Source organism: Triticum aestivum, chromosome 5D, assembly GCF_018294505.1.
Source record: "Triticum aestivum cultivar Chinese Spring chromosome 5D, IWGSC CS RefSeq v2.1, whole genome shotgun sequence".
Lineage (NCBI taxonomy): Eukaryota > Viridiplantae > Streptophyta > Magnoliopsida > Poales > Poaceae > Triticum > Triticum aestivum.
Window position 1 is genome coordinate 36,514,205 of NC_057808.1, and position 19,822 is coordinate 36,534,026.

The 19,822-nt window shown below is 44.9% G+C and overlaps 1 protein-coding gene across 1 annotated transcript; it reads left to right on the forward strand.

Annotated features, from left to right (window-relative positions):
* The first annotated feature begins 12,034 nt into the window (after positions 1 to 12,034).
* Positions 12,035 to 14,363, forward strand: LOC123124200 (F-box/FBD/LRR-repeat protein At1g13570). The gene is made up of 5 exons (XM_044544861.1): positions 12,035 to 12,296; positions 12,529 to 12,646; positions 12,728 to 13,591; positions 13,676 to 13,825; positions 13,932 to 14,363. The coding sequence occupies exons 2-5, from the start codon at positions 12,536 to 12,538 to the stop codon at positions 14,250 to 14,252; spliced, it is 1,446 nt and encodes a 481-aa protein (XP_044400796.1). The 5' UTR covers positions 12,035 to 12,296; positions 12,529 to 12,535; the 3' UTR covers positions 14,253 to 14,363.
* The last annotated feature ends 5,459 nt before the right edge of the window (positions 14,364 to 19,822 follow it).

Here is a 19,822-nt window from a genome sequence, read left to right on the forward strand (position 1 = left end):
GGAACAAGGAGTGGCAAGAGCCTAAGCTTGGGGATGCCCATGGCACCCCAAGGTAATCTAAGGACACCAAAAAGCCAAAGCTTGGGGATGCCCCGGAAGGCATCCCCTCTTTCGTCTTCGTCCATCGGTAACTTTACTTGGAGCTATATTTTTATTCACCACATGATATGTGTTTTGCTTGGAGCGTCTTGTATGATTTGAGTCTTTGCTTTTTAGTTTACCACAATCATCCTTGCTGTACACACCTTTTGAGAGAGACACACATGATTCGGAATTTATTAGAATACTCTATGTGCTTCACTTATATCTTTTGAGCTATATAGTTTTTGCTCTAGTGCTTCACTTATATCTTTTAGAGCACGGTGGTGGATTTGTTTTATAGAAACTTTTGTTCTCTCATGCTTCACTTATATTATTTTGAGAGTCCTACAAAACAGCATGGTAATTTGCTTTAATCATAAAAATTAGTCCTAATATAATAGGCATCCAAGATTAGTAAAAAAATTCTTATGAGTGTGTTGAATACTATGAGAAGTTTGATGCTTGATAATTGTTTTGAGATATGAAGATGGTGATATTAGAGTCATGCTAGTTGAGTGGTTATGAATTTGAGAAATACTTGTGTTAAAGTTTGTGATTCCCGTAGCATGCACGTATGGTGAACCGTTATGTGATGAAGTCGGAGCATGATTTATTTATTGATTGTCTTCCTTATGAGTGGCGGTCGGGGACGAGCGATGGTCTTTTCCTACCAATCTATCCCCCTAGGAGCATGCGCGTAATACTTTGCTTTGATAACTTGTAGATTTTTGCAACAAGTATATGAGTTCTTTATGACTAATGTTGAGTCCATGGATTATACGCACTCTCATCCTTCCACCATTGCTAGCCTCTCTAATACCGCGCACTTTTCGCCGGTATCATACACCCACCATATACCTTCCTCAAAACAGCCACCATACCTACCTATCATGGCATTTCCATAGCCATTCCGAGATATATTGCCATGCAACTTACCACCGTTTCGTTTACTATGACACGCTTCATCATTGTCATATTTGCTTTGCGTGATCATGTAGTTGGCATCGTATTTGTGGCAAAGCCACCGTTCATGATTCTTTCATACATGTCACTCTTGATTCATTGCATATCCCGGTACACCGCCGGAGGCATTCACATAGAGTCATATTTTGTTCTAAGTATTGAGTTGTAATTCTTGAGTTGTAAGTAAATAAAAGTGTGATGATCATCATTATTAGAGCATTGTCCCAAGTGAGGAAAGGATGATGGAGACTATGATTCCCCCACAAGCCGGGATGAGACTCCGGACGAAAAAAAAGAAAGGCCATATAAAAAAAGGAGAATGCCAAAAATAATGAGAGAAAAAGAGAGAAGGGACAATGCTACTATCCTTTTTCCACACTTGTGCTTCAAAGTAGCACCATGATCTTCATGATAGAGAGTCTCCTATGATATCACTTTCATATACTAGTGGGAATTTTTCATTATAGAACTTGGCTTGTATATTCCAATGATGGGCTTCCTCAAAATGCCCTAGGTCTTCATGAGCAAGCGAGTTGGATGCACACCCACTTAGTTTCTTTTGTTGAGCTTTCATATACTTATAGCTCTAGTGCATCCGCTACATGGCAATCCCTACTCACTCGCATTGATATCTATTAATGGGCATCTCCATAGCCCGTTGATACGCCTAGTTGATGTGAGACTATCTTCTCCTTTTTTTCTTCTCCACAATCACCATCTATTCCACATATAGTGCTATGTCCATGGCTCACGCTCATGTATTGCGTGAAGATTGAAAAAGTTTGAGAACACCAAAAGTATGAAACAATTGCTTGGCTTGTCATCGAGGTTGTGCATGATTTAAATATTTTGTGTGGTGAAGATAGAACATATCCAGACTATATGATTTTGTAGGGATAACTTTCTTTGGCCATGTTATTTTGAGAAGACATAATTGCTTAGTTAGTATGCTTGAAGTATTATTATTTTTATGTCAATATTAAACTTTCGTCTTGAATCTTTCAGATCTGAATATCCATCCACAAATAAGAGAATTACATTGAAAATTATGCTAGGTAGCATTCCACATCAAAAAATCTGTTTTTATCATTTACCTACTCGAGGACGAGCAGGAATTAAGCTTGGGGATGCTTGATACGTCTCCAACGTATCTATAATTTTTTATTGTTCCATGCTATATTATGTTCTGTTTTGGATGTGTAATGGGCTTTATTATACACTTTTATATTATTTTTGGGACTAACCTATTAACCGGAGGCCTAGCCCAAATTGCTGTTTTTTTGCCTATTCCAGTGTTTCGCAGAAAAAGAATATCAAATGGAGTCCAAATGGAATGAAACCTTTGGGAACATGATTTTTGGAACAAACGTGATCCAGAGGACTTGGAGTCTACGTAAAGCAATCAACGAGGAAGGCACGAGGCAGGGGTCGCGCCCTCCACCCTCGTGGGCCCCTCGTTGCTCCACTGACGTACTTCTTCCTCCTATATATACCCATATACCCTGGAAACATCATATACGGAGCCAAAACCCTATTTCCACCGCCGCAACCTTCTGTACCCGTGAGATCCCATCTTGGGGCCTTTTCCGGCGCTCCGTCGGAGGGGGCATTGATCACGGAGGGCTTCTACATCAACACCATAGCCTCTCCGATGATGTGTGAGTAGTTTTCCTCAGACCTTCGGGTCCATAGTTATTAGCTAGATGGCTTCTGCTCTCTCTTTGGATCTCAATACAAAGTTCTCCTTGATCTTCTTGGAGATCTATTCAATGTAATCTTCTTTTGCGGTGTGTTTGTGGAGATCCGATGAATTGTGGGTTTATGATCAAGATTATCTATGAACAATATTTGAATTTTATCTGAATTCTTTTATGTATGATTGGTTATCTTTGCAAGTCTCTTCGAATTATTAGTTTGGTTTGGCCTACTAGATTGATCTTTCTTGCAATGGGAGAAGTGCTTAGCTTTGGGTTCAATCTTGCGGTGTCCTTTCCCAGTGACAGCAAGGGCAACAAGGCACGTTTTGTATTGTTGCCATCGAGGATAAAAAGATGGGGTTTATATCATATTGCATGAGTTTATCCCTCTACATCATGTCATCTTACTTAAAGCATTACTCTGTTCTTATGAACTTAATACTCTAGATGCATGCTGGATAGCGGTCGATGTGTGGAGTAATAGTAGTATATGTAGAATCGTTTCAGTCTACTTGTCACGGACGTGATGCCTATATACATGATCATACCTAGATATTCTCATAACTATGCTCAATTCTATCAATTGCTCGACAGTAATTCGTTTACCCACCGTAATACTTATGCTATTTTGAGAGAAGCCACTAGTGAAACCTATGGCCCCCGGGTCTATTTTCTATCATATTAATCTCCCGACAACAAGCTATTTCTGGCGCCGTTTATTTTACTTTGCATCTTTATTTACTCTTTATCATAAAAATATCAAAAATATTATCTTATCATATCTATCAGATCTCACTCTCGTCTGTGACCGTGAAGGGATTGACAACCCCTTTATCGCGTTGGTTGCGAGGTTCTTAATTGTTTGTGTAGGTGTGTGGGACTCGAGCATGGTCTCCTACTGGATTGATACCTTGGTTCTCAAAAACTGAGGGAAATACTTATGCTACTTTACTGCATCACCCTTTCCTCTTCAAGGGAAAACCAACGCAGTGCTCAAGAGGTAGCACATATCGTATAATCATACCCGCGGATACTTGAGGTGACATTGGAGTATCTAGGTGACATTAGGGTTTTGGTTGATTTGTGTCTTAAGGTGTTATTCTAGTACGAACTCTATGATAGATCAAACGGAAATAATAGCTTCGTGTTATTTTACTACGGACTCTTGAATAGATCGATCAGAAATGATAACTTTGAGGTGGTTTCGTACCCTACCATAATCTCTTCGTTTGTTCTCCGCTATTAGTGGCTTTGGAGTGACTCTTTGTTGCATGTTGAGGGATAGTTATATGATCCAATTATGTTATTATTGTTGAGAGAACTTGCACTAGTGAAAGTATGAACCCTAGGCCTTGTTTCCTAGCATTGCAATACCGTTTACGCTCACTTTTATCACTTGCTACCTAGTTGTTTTTATATTTTAATATTACAAATACCTATATCTACCATCCATATTGCACTTGTATCACCATCTCTTCGCCGAACTAGTGCACCTATACAATTTACCATTGTATTGGGTGTGTTGGGGACACAAGAGACTCTTTGTTATTTGGTTGCAGGGTTGTTTGAGAGAGACCATCTTCAACCTACGCCTCCCACGGACTGATAAACCTTAGGTCATCCACTTGAGGGAAATTTGCTACTGTCCTACAAACCTCTGCACATGGAGGCCCAACAACGTCTACAAGAAGAAGGTTGTGTAGTAGACATCACGTGCCAACATGCTATTAAAATGGTTGTGATGTAGTATGACAAGGTGGTATCCTCCTCGAGTGGCTTGACTTGGCATATGTTCACGCATGTAGTTAAAACAGAATCAACATAGCCTCCACGATATTTATGTTCATGGTGATTTATATCCTACTCATGCTTGCACTCATTGTTGGTTAATCCTAATGCATGTTTATGACTGTGTCACTCTCTAGTTGGTCGCTTCCCAGTCTCTTTCTAGCCTTCACCTGTACTAAGCGGGAATACTACTTGTGCATCCACTTCCATAAACCCCAAAGTTATTCCATATGAGTCCACCATACCTTCCTATATGCGGTATTTAGCTGTCGTTCCAAGTAAATTTGTATCTGCCAAACTCTAAACCTTCAAATGAAATTCTATTTTGTATGCTCGAATAGCTCATGTATCAACTAGGGCTGTCTATATCTTCCATTCTAGGTGGGTTATTCTCACGATGAGTGGACTCCGCTCATCATTCACGAGAAAATGGCCGGTAACCAGGATGCCCAGTCTCATGCTCAAATCAAATCAAAATAATTGCAAACAAAACTCCCCCAGGATTGTTGATAGTTGGACGGTACCTGTTGTTTCGGACCAGCCGTGGAATGTGCTTATTGGTGGTGGGGGAGTATAAACTTTACCATTCTATTTGGGAACTGCCTATAATGTATGTAGCATGGAAGATATCGAGATCTCTTGGTTTTTATGTTGACAATGAAAAGTATGCCGCTCAAAATATTATTTATCTCTGTTTCAAAACTCAAGCTCTGGCACCTCTGCAAATCCCTGCTTCCCTCTGTGAAGGGGCTATCTATTTACTTTTATGTTGACTCATCATCCTCTTATAAAAGGCACCAATTGGAGAGCACCACTGTTATTTGTATGCATTGTTATTAATTTACATTGAGTATGACTGTGACTGGATCTCTTTTGCCATGAATTACAATGTCTAGTCAGTCCTTGATCTTTAGGGGTGCTCTGCATTTATGTTTTGTGGTCTCAGAAAGGGCTAGTGAGATACCATCTTGTTATATCATATCATGATTGTTTTGGGAAAGTGTTGTCATCCAAGATTTATTATTATTTCTCACTAGTTGATTATGCCATTTATATGAGTAAACATGAGACCTAATGTTATTGTGAATATGGTTAGTTCATGATCTTTGCTGAAAACTTGAATGCTGGCTTTACATATTTGCAACAACAAGATCAAACAGAGTTTGTAAAAGTTTTTCTTTATCACTTTCAATTTGTCAACTGAATTGCTTGAGGACAAGCAAAGGTTTAAGCTTGGGGGAGTTGATACGTCTCCAACGTATCTACTTTTCCAAAAACTTTTGCCCTTGTTTTGGACTCTAATTTGCATGATTTGAATGGAACTAACCCGGACTGGCGTTGTTTTCAGCAGAATTGCCATGGTGTTATTTTTGTATAGAAATAAAAGTTCTCGGAATGACCTGAAACTTCACGGAGTCATGTTTTGGAATTAATAAAAAAATACTGGTGAAAGAATCAACAGAAGGGGGCCCACACCCTGGCCACAAGGGCGGGGGCGCGCCCCCTGCCTCGTGGCCCCCTGGACCTCCACCGACCTAAACTCCAACTCCATATATTCATGTTCGGGGAGAAAATAATCAAAGAGAAGGATTCATCGCGTTTTACGATACAGAACCACCGCCAAGCCCTGTTCTTCCTCGGGGGGCTGATCTGGAGTCCGTTCGGGGCTCCGGAGAGGGGAATCCGTCGCCATCGTCATCATCAACCATCCCCCATCACCAATTTCATGGTGCTCACCGCCGTGCGTGAGTAATCCCATCGTAGGCTTGCTGGACGGTGATCGGTTGGATGAGATTTACCATGTAATCGAGTTAGTTTTGTTAGGGTTTGATCCCTAGTATCCATTATGTTCTAAGATTGATGTTGCTATGACTTTGCCATGTTTAATGCTTGTCACTAGGGCCCGAGTGCCATGATTTCAGATCTGAACCTATTATGTTTCATGAATATATGTGAGTTATTGATCCTATCTTGCAAGTTATAGTCACCTACTACGTGTTATGATCCGGCAAACCCCGGAGTGACAATAGTCGGGACACTTCCTGGTGATGACCGTAGTTTGAGGAGTTCATGTATTCACTAAGTGCTAATGCTTTGGTCTGGTACTCTATTAAAATGATACCTTAATATCCCTTAGTTTCCATTAGGACCCCGCTGCCACGGGAGGGTAGGACAAAAGATGTCATGCAAGTTCTTTTCCATAAGCACATATGACTATATTCGGAATACATGCCTACCTTATATTGATGAACTGGAGCTAGTTCTGTGTCACCCTATGTTATAACTATTGCATGATGAATTACATCTGACATAATTATCCATCATTGATCCATTGCCTACGAGCTTTTCACATATTGACCTTTGCTTAGTTACTTCTCCGTTGCTACTGTTATGATTGCTACAAAACTGCTACTGCTACTTTTGCTACCGTTACTGTTACTTCCATACTACTTTGCTACTAAATACTTTGCTGCAGATATTTAGTCTTTCAGGTGTGGTTGAATTGACAACTCAGCTGCTAATACTTGAGAATATTCTTTGGCTCCCCTTATGTCGAATCAATAAATTTGGGTTGAATACTCTACCCTCGAAAATTGTCGCGATTCCCTATACTTGTGGGTTATCATTCACCTCTTCGTTCTAGTGACTGACACGCTTATCCTGCTGGACACGAATCCAAAAGCGGAAGTCAGCCACCACAAGCACACAAGCTATGATGAGGAGCAATACTCTCTTCACGTATCACCTTACAATGTAGGGAAGCACGATTGTCTTCTCTTCTAGAGAGGACAGAATCGATCTGGCTAGATTGTTAGCCACTACTGAAAGTCACCCGATGTGATTCTCTCCTTTTAAAGAGTGTGTTAGCTACAATCATGTTGTAGGCTAGGGAAAAACTTAAGATATGTACTGTTTTTGTACTACACTGTGAAAAAATGGGTTTAACTTTCGTGGCTAGGTGAAGAGCACATGGGAGTTCTCCTATGCTTGAATGGTCATTTGGTGGTTACGGGTGTGTTTTATGAAAACTGAATTCACGACACTAACTTGCATCTAGCAAGAGCACATGACGCGACAAGCAAAATCATAGCGGATATAATGTAAGCGCAACACCAATTGCATCTTGATGGTATGGATCGGTCTCCCGCTGAAGAACCATGAGCGAGAAGAAGATGAAGAGGAACATAAATTCAGGGAATGGCGAGCGGGTGGTAGGGACATAGGGAACAGAGGTTGTCCTTCACAAGGAGGCATCACAATGGAGATGACATGGGAAAATTTTCCATGAGTGCAGAGGCGTGGAACCTCTACCTGGGAAAGAGGGGGGTTCATGCTGGTCTGCCCTATGTGGCGTTGATTCCCCTCTAGAGGTTCCACGTGGCTTTCGGACTCTAGAAAAGGTTGGGATCTCCGAGGAACTCGTGCAACCAAATGAGTCATAAATGTTTGCCCTAACTAACTTTAGTTCCTAAATCCGCCGCTGATCTAACGGGGTGTCGGATCTGACCTGTCATGGTTGGATCTGGCTCCTGTGGTGGTGCTTTGGCTTGGGTTGGTGGTTGGAGGTGTAGCGTCAGGTGAAGACCTTGCTGCTGGTTTTTGGGCCGGGCAGGCGATGGTGACGCCTGCTCGTGTTGCTTCCTTCTCGAAGGCGTCGCTGAGGCATTCCTGCTCGCTTCACTATGCAAGGATGCTCGATGGAAACCCTTGGATCCCCTGGGATCAAACGATGATAGAGACGTGCTTCGCATCTCTTGAGGCATTGTTCCAGGAGCTCCTTACCGGCCCGAGCGAGTGTTGCTTGGACGTGTCCGTCCGGCAATGAGAGCGGTTTTGCTTATGTGACAACGATGAAGGTGGGGACCATTGTCGAAGGCGTGGCATTGGTCGTGGTAGTTGGCTCTTCTCCGACCTGTCCATAAGATTACCTCGGCTGCTTGTTACTGTGAAGTCGAAGCTGCGATGTGGGGCACCGATGGTGTACGATGACGGGCGACAGGTGGTCCGCTCAGCGATCTTTCGGGACGCCAGCCTTGTTGTGTTCTCTGTAGTTCTCTGTCTGGGTCAGAGCTGCCGATGCGGGTGGATGGCGTTCCGCCTTGTAAGTACAATGTTGTTTTGCAGACAATAGGATTGTCGTTTTCTCTTTTTCTTTGATCTTCAGATCCTTCTCGTGCTGTTCTACTACCCCTTTCTGCTAAATCTAATCTAACTTTACCTAATAATAAATAAAATTGGGTTTCTAGTCGTCTGTCATGGCATTTTGTAGAAAAGTCTCTCTGTTTCAGAGAATTCAACCCGCAGTCCTGTTTTAAGTAAGGACGATTTTTTTTTCGTATTTTACACAAAAGCCCCTGTGTTTTCTTGAAATCAACCCGCCGTCGGATTTAAGTCACACCCGAACTGTTATTTTACATTTTTGAAAACCCCCTGACCTTTTAGGTAATTCATCCGCGCATCATATTTAAGTCAAATGCTTTTCTAAATCATCCATATCTTTTAAACCGTAACTCTGATTTGAACATGTTATATATGAATTTTGATTAGAAAAATATGTAAAATATGAATATGAGATTAATTTTACCTGTTAGGTATTTTTAAATAGAAGATATTTAAGTCAAACAAATGATTTTCTAAATTATCCGTATCTTTTAGACCGTAACTCTGATTTTAACATGTTATGTATATGAAATTTGATTAAAAATGTGTGGAATCTGAATATGATGTTAATTTCACATGTTAAATATTTTTTAAATATTGTTTTGGAAGCAAACTTATAATTTATAGCGCACGATCCATTTTTCTTTCGTACCGGCGGCGATCCGGATTGCAAATAAGCACCCCATTATAACCATATAGGAAAAAAAACATCGATAACAACACATGCATACCTCTGAAAAACGTCCCAGGGGAAAACAACAGATTTCTCATCGCGAGAGTGAGAGAAATCGAGAGAGAGAGGGAGAGGGAGGAGAGAGGGAGAGAGAGACGCCTTAGAGCATCTCCAGCCGCGCCCCCAACAGGCCCTCCCCAGGCGATTTTTCCACGTCGGCGCCCAAAAAACGCCCCAGTCGCGCCCCCAAGACGCCGAATTTTGCCAGCTCGGCCCGTTTTTGGGCCCGGTGCATTGGGGGCGCTCGGGGGCTCCGTCGCAAGGGAAAAGCGCACCTGGGGCCACACTGCCAGGCGAAAAGTCAAGCCGACCGTCCAGATTCGCCTCCGACCCCCCGCGCTCGGCCGCCGCCCTGCCGATCCTGGCGCCGTCCACCACCCACCACGGCTAGATAGGCCATTCCCCACCGGAAAAGAGAAGAGGTTTCACAGAGGCAGCCTCTCCACCGTCGTCTGGGCGACTTTTCCGGCGTTCCGGCCGCGCATGGGCTTTACACCGGCGGGTGTGCGCCCACCTCGCCCGCAGGGTGTTCGGCGATTTGTCTGCCCGACCCGGCGATGGACTCGGACGACGAGGAGGCGCTCGCGGCGTTGCTGGAGGAGGAAGCCGAAGCCGACATCCAGGAGCAGGAACATCTCATGGTGCTCGCCGCCCTCGCCGGCCTGCTTGGGAGCAATGAAAAGCCGCGGCGAGGTGGCTCGGCGTCGGGGCGGGTGAAAGCAAAGAACCGGCATCGTCTGGAAGGCTACTGCATACTCTACTCCGACTACTTCGCCGACGCTCCATTGCATGGCGAGAAAACATTTCGGCACCGTTATCGGATGAGCCGAAAGCTTTTCCTCAGGATTGTGAATTCCATCCGGGAGCTCGACAGCAACTTCAAGTGCAAGAAGGATTGCACCGGCACACTTGGATTCACCTCAATCCAGAAGTGCACGACAGCTATGAGGATGCTTGCATACAGAGCTCCCGGTGATTCACCCGACGACTATGGGCGCATGGGCGAGTCCACGACCATTGAGTGTTTCTACAAATTATGCAGGGCGGTGGTGGCAGTGTTTGGACCGCAATACTTGCGACCCAATGCTGAAGACATTGCTCGGATCCTAGCACAGAATGCAGCAAGAGGATTTCCTGGGGTGCTTGAAGCATCGGCTGCATGCATTGGAAATGGAAGAACTGTCCATTTTCTTGGCAGGGGTTGTACAAAGGCGCCAAAGGCGGTTGCAGTGTGGTACTTGAGGCAGTGGCCACATAGGACCTCTGGATTTGGCACTCTTTTTTTGGGATGCCAGGAACTCACAGTGACATCAACGTCCTGCAGTGCTCCCCTGTCTTTGCCAAGCTTGTTGAAGGTCATTCTCCTCCGGTGAACTTCGAGGTCAATGGGCGGCACTACAACAAGGGGTACTACCTAGCTGATGGCATCTATCCGAGATGGTCGACATTTGTGAAGACTATCTCAAACCCTATGCCAGGAGGCAAGAACACCTTCTTTGCGAAGGTTCAGGAGGTTTGCAGGAAGGATGTCGAGCGGGCATTTTGGTGTGCTCCAATCTCGATTTGCTGTTGTCCAGTACCCTGCTGAGACCTGGTCGAAAGATCAAATGTGGGAGATCATGACTTGCTGTGTCATCTTGCACATCATGATCATTGAGAGCGAGCAGGAAGAGCCAGTGTTTGACACAGAACCATATTACAGACAGGGTCCTCTTGCCCAAGTTGATCACCAGCTACCGGCAACCTGAACTGCCTACCTCAATATGCGTCAGGAGATCCGAGACCCACAGGTGCATCAACAACTGCAACATGATCTGGTGGAGCACCTATGGAGGCTCAAGGGCGACGCCGGGAACAACGTGTGATGAAATATGAGTTTTTATTTGTTGAACTATATAATTTGTATTGAACTATTTGTTGTTGAACTATTTGATTTCTATTGATTTTCTGTGATGAACTATGGAGGCAAAACAATTATTTATGGAGAATTCACGCCGAACCGCGTCGAATATGGGCCGACTCGCGCCGATATCGGGCCATTTTTCGACGAAAGTGGGCCGAATAATGGGCCGAAATCGGCGCCGGGGGCGACGACTGGGTGCCCAACCGCCCCCAGAGCCGATTTTGCCGCCGGCTCGCCCCCAGGCAGCGATTTTTATGCCTCCTGGGGGGGGGGGGGCAACGGCTGGAGATGCTCTTAGGATTAAGCATATTCAAACACATTTTGCTTTGTGTGAACACTGAGGCCATCGCCGACGAGGGTGAGAAGGTGAATAAGCGGCAACACAAATATGATGTGTTGCTAAAATAAAGAAGATAGACCTATTGTGGTCTTGAGTGATGGTTGTTGGGTTAGGAGCGTGCGTTATGTTTTTTGTTCCGTTGCAACGCACGCACGGGCTTTTTTCAGCAGTTTGCTGGATCATTAAAGAAAGAAAACAAGGTTGCCGGGCCGACAGGTCCGAGCCCGAGGCACGACGGGACCGTGCGATGCTGGTCCGACCCGGCGTAATAAGCATTGGGCGCGAATCAGATACGGAGGCAAATTAGTAAAAGTCAACGTCATTTCCGAATACGGAGGCCAGATATGGGGCTGGCTGCACAGATAAAAGGACGCCCGCTGGGAGGGCTCTGTTTCTTGCCTGTCCGTCCCTGCGTTCCGACCTCGCTGCCCGTCCACTTTCGACCTTCGCAACCGCGCCTTCGCCGCTCGCCGCTCGTCGCCTCTCCGGCCTACCCACCTCCCGTCAGGGTTTTGGTCCTAATCCTGGAAACCAATATCGTGGGTTGCTCCCCCCAGATCTCTGCCTCCGCGGCGAGTGGGGAATAAGAGGGAGCCGCCGCCACCGCCGGCCGGCACCTCCGCTTCGCAGGTTGCCTCTGCTCTCTAATCCTAGTATTACTTTCCTCTTTGCCCCGCTGCGCCCCCACCTTTTTTTTAGTTACGGGCGGCAGAGCTAGTAAAGATGCGATTTTTCTGATGCACGCCACGCGACTTACTGATTCTAGTTTCAGACAAAATTCAGTTTACGCATACTTGCATTATTATCTCAAGTCCTTATTAACCCCCTCTTGTTCTCCAACGTTCCTCGATGTTCTTTTCAGCACTGGAATGGGGAACTATCTGACGAGTAGAATAACAGCAGAGAAGGATGCCCATGTCAAGCAGACATCGAAGAATCGCAATGGAAGGCCTGGCCTTAAATTTCATGACCTTCCAGAGGTATGTTAGTTTTGCCTTTCAACTTGACCCTCAGGGTAAATAGATTTCTCTACTTAAACTTGTCTTCTCCTTTTGCTCAAGGATGTACTATGCACAATTTTATCCAAATTACCTGCAAAAGAGGCTGTTCGGACCAGTGTTTTGTCGAGTGACTGGAGATGTACATGGACAGCTTGCCCCAGACTAAGCTTTGGTGCCGACGATATTAGTAAGAATGTGAAGGGGAAACCTCAGCGCACCCAGATGTTCATCGACCATGTTAATGCGGTTTTGCGCAAGCACAGCGGCAGGGCTGTTGACCAACTTGAGATTAAATTTATATTCGAGAGCAAGCTTGTTGATTACCTCAATAATTGGATTAGATTTGCTATGTCAGTCCACACAAAGAGTCTAGCTTTTGATTTGGCGCCACCTAACAATTTCCCGGAATATGGGGATCATTACAGATTCCCATTTGAACAATTTACAGACAACAAAAGTGTATCCTGCCTAGCCTGTCTTCAACTCAGCTTTGTACGTTTCGAACCACCTCCTACCAGTTTCATAGGTTTCCCAAACCTAAGAAAGCTTCATCTTCATGTAGTCAAGACCACTAGGCAGGATCTCGAGAGTGTCTTGTGCAGTTGCGTTAATCTTGAGTGGCTGAGCTTACTCAGATGCCATCTCAAGGATGAAATGAAGGTGGTTCGGCGGCCATTATCCCACCTGCGGTACTTGCATGTCGTGCACTGCGATATAACCAAGATAGAGTTCGATGCTCCAAATCTCTCCACCTTTGTTTATGATGGACCATACAGGCCTATTACCCTCCATCATGCTACTAAACTGGAAAATGTAAGATTTTGGTTCCGCGGTGCAGTTTTTCAGCATGCTACCGCTTCACTCCTCAATGGGCTACCAGATGTACAAAACCTGACATTGCAACTTGGAACGCAACGGCTAGAGGTATTTTATATTGTGACAACATTCGAGTTATGGTTTAGTTTGTCCCACTAATCTTGCAATAACGTTTGCTGTTTTATCTTTCAGAGCCGGTGGACGTTAAATAGCCCTCGGGTGTTTTCTCACCTCAGGCATGCGCAGATACTTTTGATTATACATCATGAAGATAGTGACAAAATCCTCTACTTGGTTTCTTTTCTGAGGGTTGCTCCATTCATTGAGAGGTTGGAAGTACATGTGAGTAATATTCTCAATCGTTTTTTCTTTTCCTTTGCAAGGTATTATTTTCAACTTGCATGTAGGTGGCAGCAAGAAACCCTACTAATCTTGATGACTTATGCAGTTTCATGGCCTTTATACTTTGTGGTTTGCAACCGATGGACCTTCGAGACAAGAAATACCGCCGTGTGAAGATAAATATGTGAATCTGAAGGACATGCGTGTTACAGGATTCAAAGGGGCAAGAGGCCAAGCTGAATTCCTCATGCATGCCGTTGAAAATGCTCCTGCAATAGAGGCCGTAACTGTAGATACAGCTCAAAGGCTAACTGATGCTTGGGATCCAGAGGAACCAACCCCTAGACTAGATAGTGCCGCTCTTGATATGGTTAGAGGCCCTCTCCTTAAGAGACTCCCACCGAATGCAAAACTTTCACTTATTTAAGCCAGAACTGTTTTTTTTTTTGTATATATGTAGCTGCCGGAAGTAGATTAAATCTTACATTTAATTTCTCTTTAATTGTTAAACTGAGAGCAGCGTTGATTTACCCTTTTACGACTCCGGGTGCTGCTTGTTTTCTCTATGGCTGATTCATTTAGGGATACAAAGGGGAAGTAGCACCAGCACCAGGAGCGAATAACTACTACTACGAGTTTTGGGCTAGGAAAGTAGCCTTTGTACCTGCTCTTCAAGTGGTAGCCATCCACAAATATTATTGGCCCTGCATCCCTTAAGAAACCCTCTCTTGCAAGCATCATAGGACCAGTACAGTGATGCCAAATGGTCCTTTCAAAGCAGATCATCCTTCTCCTTGACCTTTGTAGTGCAGACAGTGAATTTGCTATCAGGGTTGTTCGTTCTCAATTCTTGGTCATAGTTCCGTAACTGGTTGTACTGTTGTGCTTCATCTTCAGGGATTATATCAAGTGCCGCCTTCCTTGCCATGCCTAGTTTCATTTTGTTAGGCAACAACTTGAACTCTCTGCACTTTCTTCTGAAATGTTTTTTTTTTACTATGAAGACAGTAGGAAAGGCTCCTACTGCATATATATTACTTTGTAATATGGATACAATTACATCTGGGTGTTACATACAGGTGGAGGTGGGGGTGATTACACCCAAAAGTTACAAAGTATTAGCAAGCAACTATTGGATGGAGTCTAAGAGTGCAGTAATAAATTGCACTTTGGAGGGCTGCACTCTATATCTAAGGTTGGAAAAATCCACCTTAAACCTCTGTTTCCAGGCTTCTACAGTAGGCTTGATCTTTCTGAAATGGTGATTGTTGCGCTCTTTCCATAAGCTCCAAGCTGACGTTAGGAAAATGTCCATCCATAGTTTGCGGGGTTGCGTGTTTTTCTGATGGCTTATCATTGCAAGTCTGTGATCATACATGTTCCAGTGGAAGCCAAGAGATCTCCAGCAGTCCTGACTGAAAGTGCATAGAAAAAATAGGTGCTCAACCGTTTCTTCAACGTGTTGGCCACACAGAAGGCAATCAAAATTGGTGCCGATGTTATAATGCCTCCTTTTGAGCATATTCCTGGTGTTGAGGCGGTCAGCAAGCAAGAACCTACCGAAGACCTTAATCTTGGGAATGCATTTGGCTTTCCACAACCAACTGAAAGCTTCATGGGCGTGTGGGATATGCCCCCCCCCCCCCCCCCCCCCCCCCCCACACACACACTGCCATGTCTTGAGCAGCCACAGGAGCGATCGTGGCCACATCAGCTTGTAATTCTCTTAGTTCATCACGAGCTTGTATAGAGAGGGGGAGGTGGAAAGTTTCATGCAAGTCTGCTGACGTCAGAAGCTCTTTCATGGAGATGTCTTCAGATATGGCGTAAGAGTAGGCTCTTGGATATGCATCAGCATAAATGGTTTGATTCCAGTTATCCTTCCAGAAGAGAGCAGAAGACCCACTCCCGATTTTGATGCATGTAACACCCCGATAGGTCGGCATAAGCTGGATTAAATCTTTCCACCAGAAAGATCCACAAGAATCATGAGCGTGTGCGACTGTGTCGCCGTAGTAAGACTCCCAGATCAAGTGAACCCAAGGGATATCGTGTCCGTTGTAGAACTCGTGGAGGAACTTTAGGAGGAGAGCATCATTCTGTATCTTTAGGTTAATGACACCTAAACCCCCACTCTTCTTGGGTCTACAGACCATATCCCATGCAGCTAGCGAATTGCTCTTAATGCCATCGTCAGTCTTTTTTTTGCCACAAACAGTGCCGTCTGATTTTGTCGAGTTGGGCCACAATTTTTGGGGGGAGATGAATGGTGCCCATCGAGAACATGATTAGAGATGTGATCAACGAGTTCATGAGGGAAAGTTTTCCAGCGTACTGTTGGGAAACATAGTAATTTCAAAAATTTCCTACGCACACGCAAGATCATGGTGATGCATAGCAACGAGAGGGGAGAGTGTGTCCACGTACCCTCGTAGACCGAAAGCGGAAGCGTTAGAACAACGCGGTTCATGTAGTCGTACGTCTTCACGATCCGACCGATCCAAGTACCGAACACACGACACCTCCGAGTTCAGCACACGTTCAGCTCGATGACGTCCCACGAACCCCGATCCAGCAGAGCTTCGAGGGAGAGTTCCGTCAGCACGATGGCGTGATGGCGGTGATGATGATGCTACCGACGCAGGGCTTCGCCTAAGCACCGCTACGGTGCTACGATATGACCGAGGTGGATTGTGGTGGAGGGGGGGCACCGCACACGGCTAAGAGATCAATGATCAATTGTTGTGTCTCCAAGGGGTGCCCCCCTCCCCGTATATAAAGGAGTGGAGGAGGGGGAGGGGGCCGGTTTCCTATGGCGCGCCCCATGAGGAGTCCTACTCCCACCGGGAGTAGGACTCCCCCCTTCCAAGTAGGAGTAGGAGAGGAGAAGGAAGGGAGAGAAGGAGAGAAGGAAAGGGGGGCGCCGGCCCCCCCTCCTTATCCAATTCGGACTAGAGGGGGAGGGGGCGCGCGGCTGCCCTGGCCGCCCCTCCTCTTCTCCCACTAGGGCCCATTAGGCCCAATATACTCCCCAGGGGGTTCCGGTAACCCCCCGGTACTCCGGTATATGTCTGAAACCTCCTGAAACACTTCCGGTGTCCGAACATAGTCGTCCAATATATCGATCTTTACGTCTCAACCATTTAGAGACTCCTCGTCATGTCCGTGATCATATCCGGGACTCCGAACTACCTTCGGTACATCAAAACACTAAAACTCATAATACCGATCGTCACCGAACGTTAAGCGTGCGGACCCTACGGGTTCGAGAACTATGTAGACATGACCGAGACACGTCTCCGGTCAATAACCAATAGCGGAACGTGGATGCTCATATTGGTTCCTACATATTCTACGAAGATCTTTATCGGTCAAACCGCATAACAACATACGTTGTTCCCTTTGTCATGCTCAACGCTGGCACCAAATAACAATTATTCAGGTCTAAAATTAATCCCGAAGGTAGATGTAGAGGTAGCGTGCCGACGGCGATCACATCGACTTTGGAACCATTTCCCACGCGCATCGTCACCTCGTCCTTAGCCAATCTTCGCTCAATCTGTAGTCCCTGTTTCGAGTTGCAAATATTAGCAACAGAACCAGTATCAAATACCCAGGTGCTACTGCGAGCTTTAGTAAGGTACACATCAATAACATGTATATCACATATACCTTTGTTCACCTTGCCATCCTTCTTATCCACCAAATACTTGGGGCAGTTCTGCTTCCAGTGACCAGTCTGTTTGCAGTAGAAGCACTCAGTCTCAGGCTTAGGTCCAGACTTGGGTTTCTTCTCTTGAGCAGCAACTTGTTTTCTGTTCTTTTTGAAGTTCCCCTTCTTCTTCCCTTTACCCTTTTTCTTGAAACTGGTGGTCTTGTTGACCATCAACACTTGATGCTCCTTCTTGATTTCTACCTCCGCAGCCTTTAGCATTGCGAAGAGCTGGGGAATTGTCTTATCCATCCCTTGCATATTATAGTTCATCACGAAGCTCTTGTAGCTTGGTGGCAGTGATTGAAGAATTCTGTCAATGATACTATCATCCGGAAGATTAAATCCCAGTTGAATCAAGCGATTGTTATACCCAGACATTCTGAGTATATGTTCACCGACAGAACTATTCTCCTCCATCTTACAGCTGTAGAACTTATTGGAGACTTCATATCTCTCAATCCGGGCATTTGCTTGAAATATTAACTTCAACTCCTGGAACATCTCATATGCTCCATGACGTTCAAAACATCATTGAAGTCCCGGTTCTAGGCCGTAAAGCATGGCACACTGAACTATCGAGTAGTCATCAGCTTTGCTTTGCCAGACGTTCATAACATCTGGTTCAGCTCCTGCAGCAGGTTTGGCACCTAGCGGTGCTTCCAGGACGTAATTCTTCTGTGCAGCAATGAGGATAATCCTCAAGTTACGGACCCAGTCCGCATAATTGCTACCATCATCTTTCAACTTTGCTTTCTCAAGGAACGCATTAAAATTCAACGGAACAACAGCACGGGCCATCTATCTACAACAACATAGACAAGCAAAATACCATCAGGTACTAAGTTCATGATAAATTTAAGTTCAATTGATCATATTACTTAAGAACTCCCACTTAGATAGATATCCCTCTAATCATCTAAGTGATCACGTGATCCAAATCAACTAAACCATAACCGATCATCACGTGAAATGGAGTAGTTTTCAATGGTGAACATCACTATGTTGATCATATCTACTATATGATTCATGCTCGACCTTTCGATCTCAGTGTTCCGAGGCCATGTCTGTATATGCTAGGCTCGTCAAGTTTAACCTGAGTATTCTGCGTGTGCAAAACTGGCTTGCACCCGCTATACAAGAACGTTGAGCTTATCACACCCGATCATCACGTGGTGTCTAGGCACGACGAACTTTTGCAACGGTGCATACTCAGGGAGAACACTTGTACCTTGAAATTTTTAGTGAGATATCATCTTATAATGCTATCGTCAATCAAAGCAGAATAAGATGCATAAAGGATAAACATCACATGCAATCAATATAAGTGATATGATATGGCCATCATCATCTTGTGCCTTTGATCTGTATCTCCAAAGCACCTTCATGATCACCATCGTCACCGGTGTGACACCTTGATCTCCATCGTAGCATCGTTGTCGTCTCGCCAACTATTGTGTCTATGACTATAGCTACCGCTTAGTGATAAAGTAAAGCAATTACATGGCGATTGCATTTCATACAATAAAGCAACAACCATATGGCTCCTGCCAGTTGCCGATAACTCCGTAACAAAACATGATCATCTCATACAATAAAATATAACATCATGCCTTGACCATATCACATCACAACATCCCCTGCAAAAACAAGTTAGACGTCCTCTACTTTGTTGTTACAAGTTTTACGTGGCTGCTACGGGCTGAGCAAGAACCATTCTTACCTACGCATCAAAACCACAACGATATTTCGTCAAGTTAGTGTTGTTTTAACCTTCAACAAGGACCAGGCGTAGTCACACTCGGTTCAACTAAAGTTGGAGAAACTGACACCCGCCAGCCACCTGTGTGCTAAGCACGTCGGTAGAACCAGTCTCGCGTAAGCGTACGCGTAATGTCGGTCCGGGCCGCTTCATCCAACAATACCGCCGAACCAAAGTATGACATGCTGGTAAGCAGTATGACTTGTATCGCCCACAACTCACTTGTGTTCTACTAGTGCATATAACATCTACGCATAAACCTGGCTCGGATGCCACTGTTGGGAAACGAAGTAATTTCAAAAATTTCCTATGCACATGCAAGATCATGGTGATGCATAGCAATGGGAGGGGAGAGTGTGTCCACGTACCCTCGTAGACCGAAAGCGGAAGCGTTAGAACAACGCGGTTGATGTAGTCGTACGTCTTCACGATCCGACCGATCCAAGTACCGAACGCACGGCACCTCCGAGTTCAGCACACGTTCAGCTCGATGACGTCCCACAAACTCCGATCCAGCAGAGCT

What these genes read in the sequence shown, in the direction of transcription:
- LOC123124200 (XM_044544861.1), top strand. Translation starts at nt 12,536, where the DNA reads ATGGGGAACTATCTGACGAGTAGAATAACAGCAGAGAAGGATGCCCAT. An exon ending in TTGGAACGCAACGGCTAGAG is followed by an intron (nt 13,592 to 13,675) that starts GTATTTTATATT and finishes TTTATCTTTCAG; the next exon opens with AGCCGGTGGACGTTAAATAG. An exon ending in TTGAGAGGTTGGAAGTACAT is followed by an intron (nt 13,826 to 13,931) that starts GTGAGTAATATT and finishes TGACTTATGCAG; the next exon opens with TTTCATGGCCTTTATACTTT.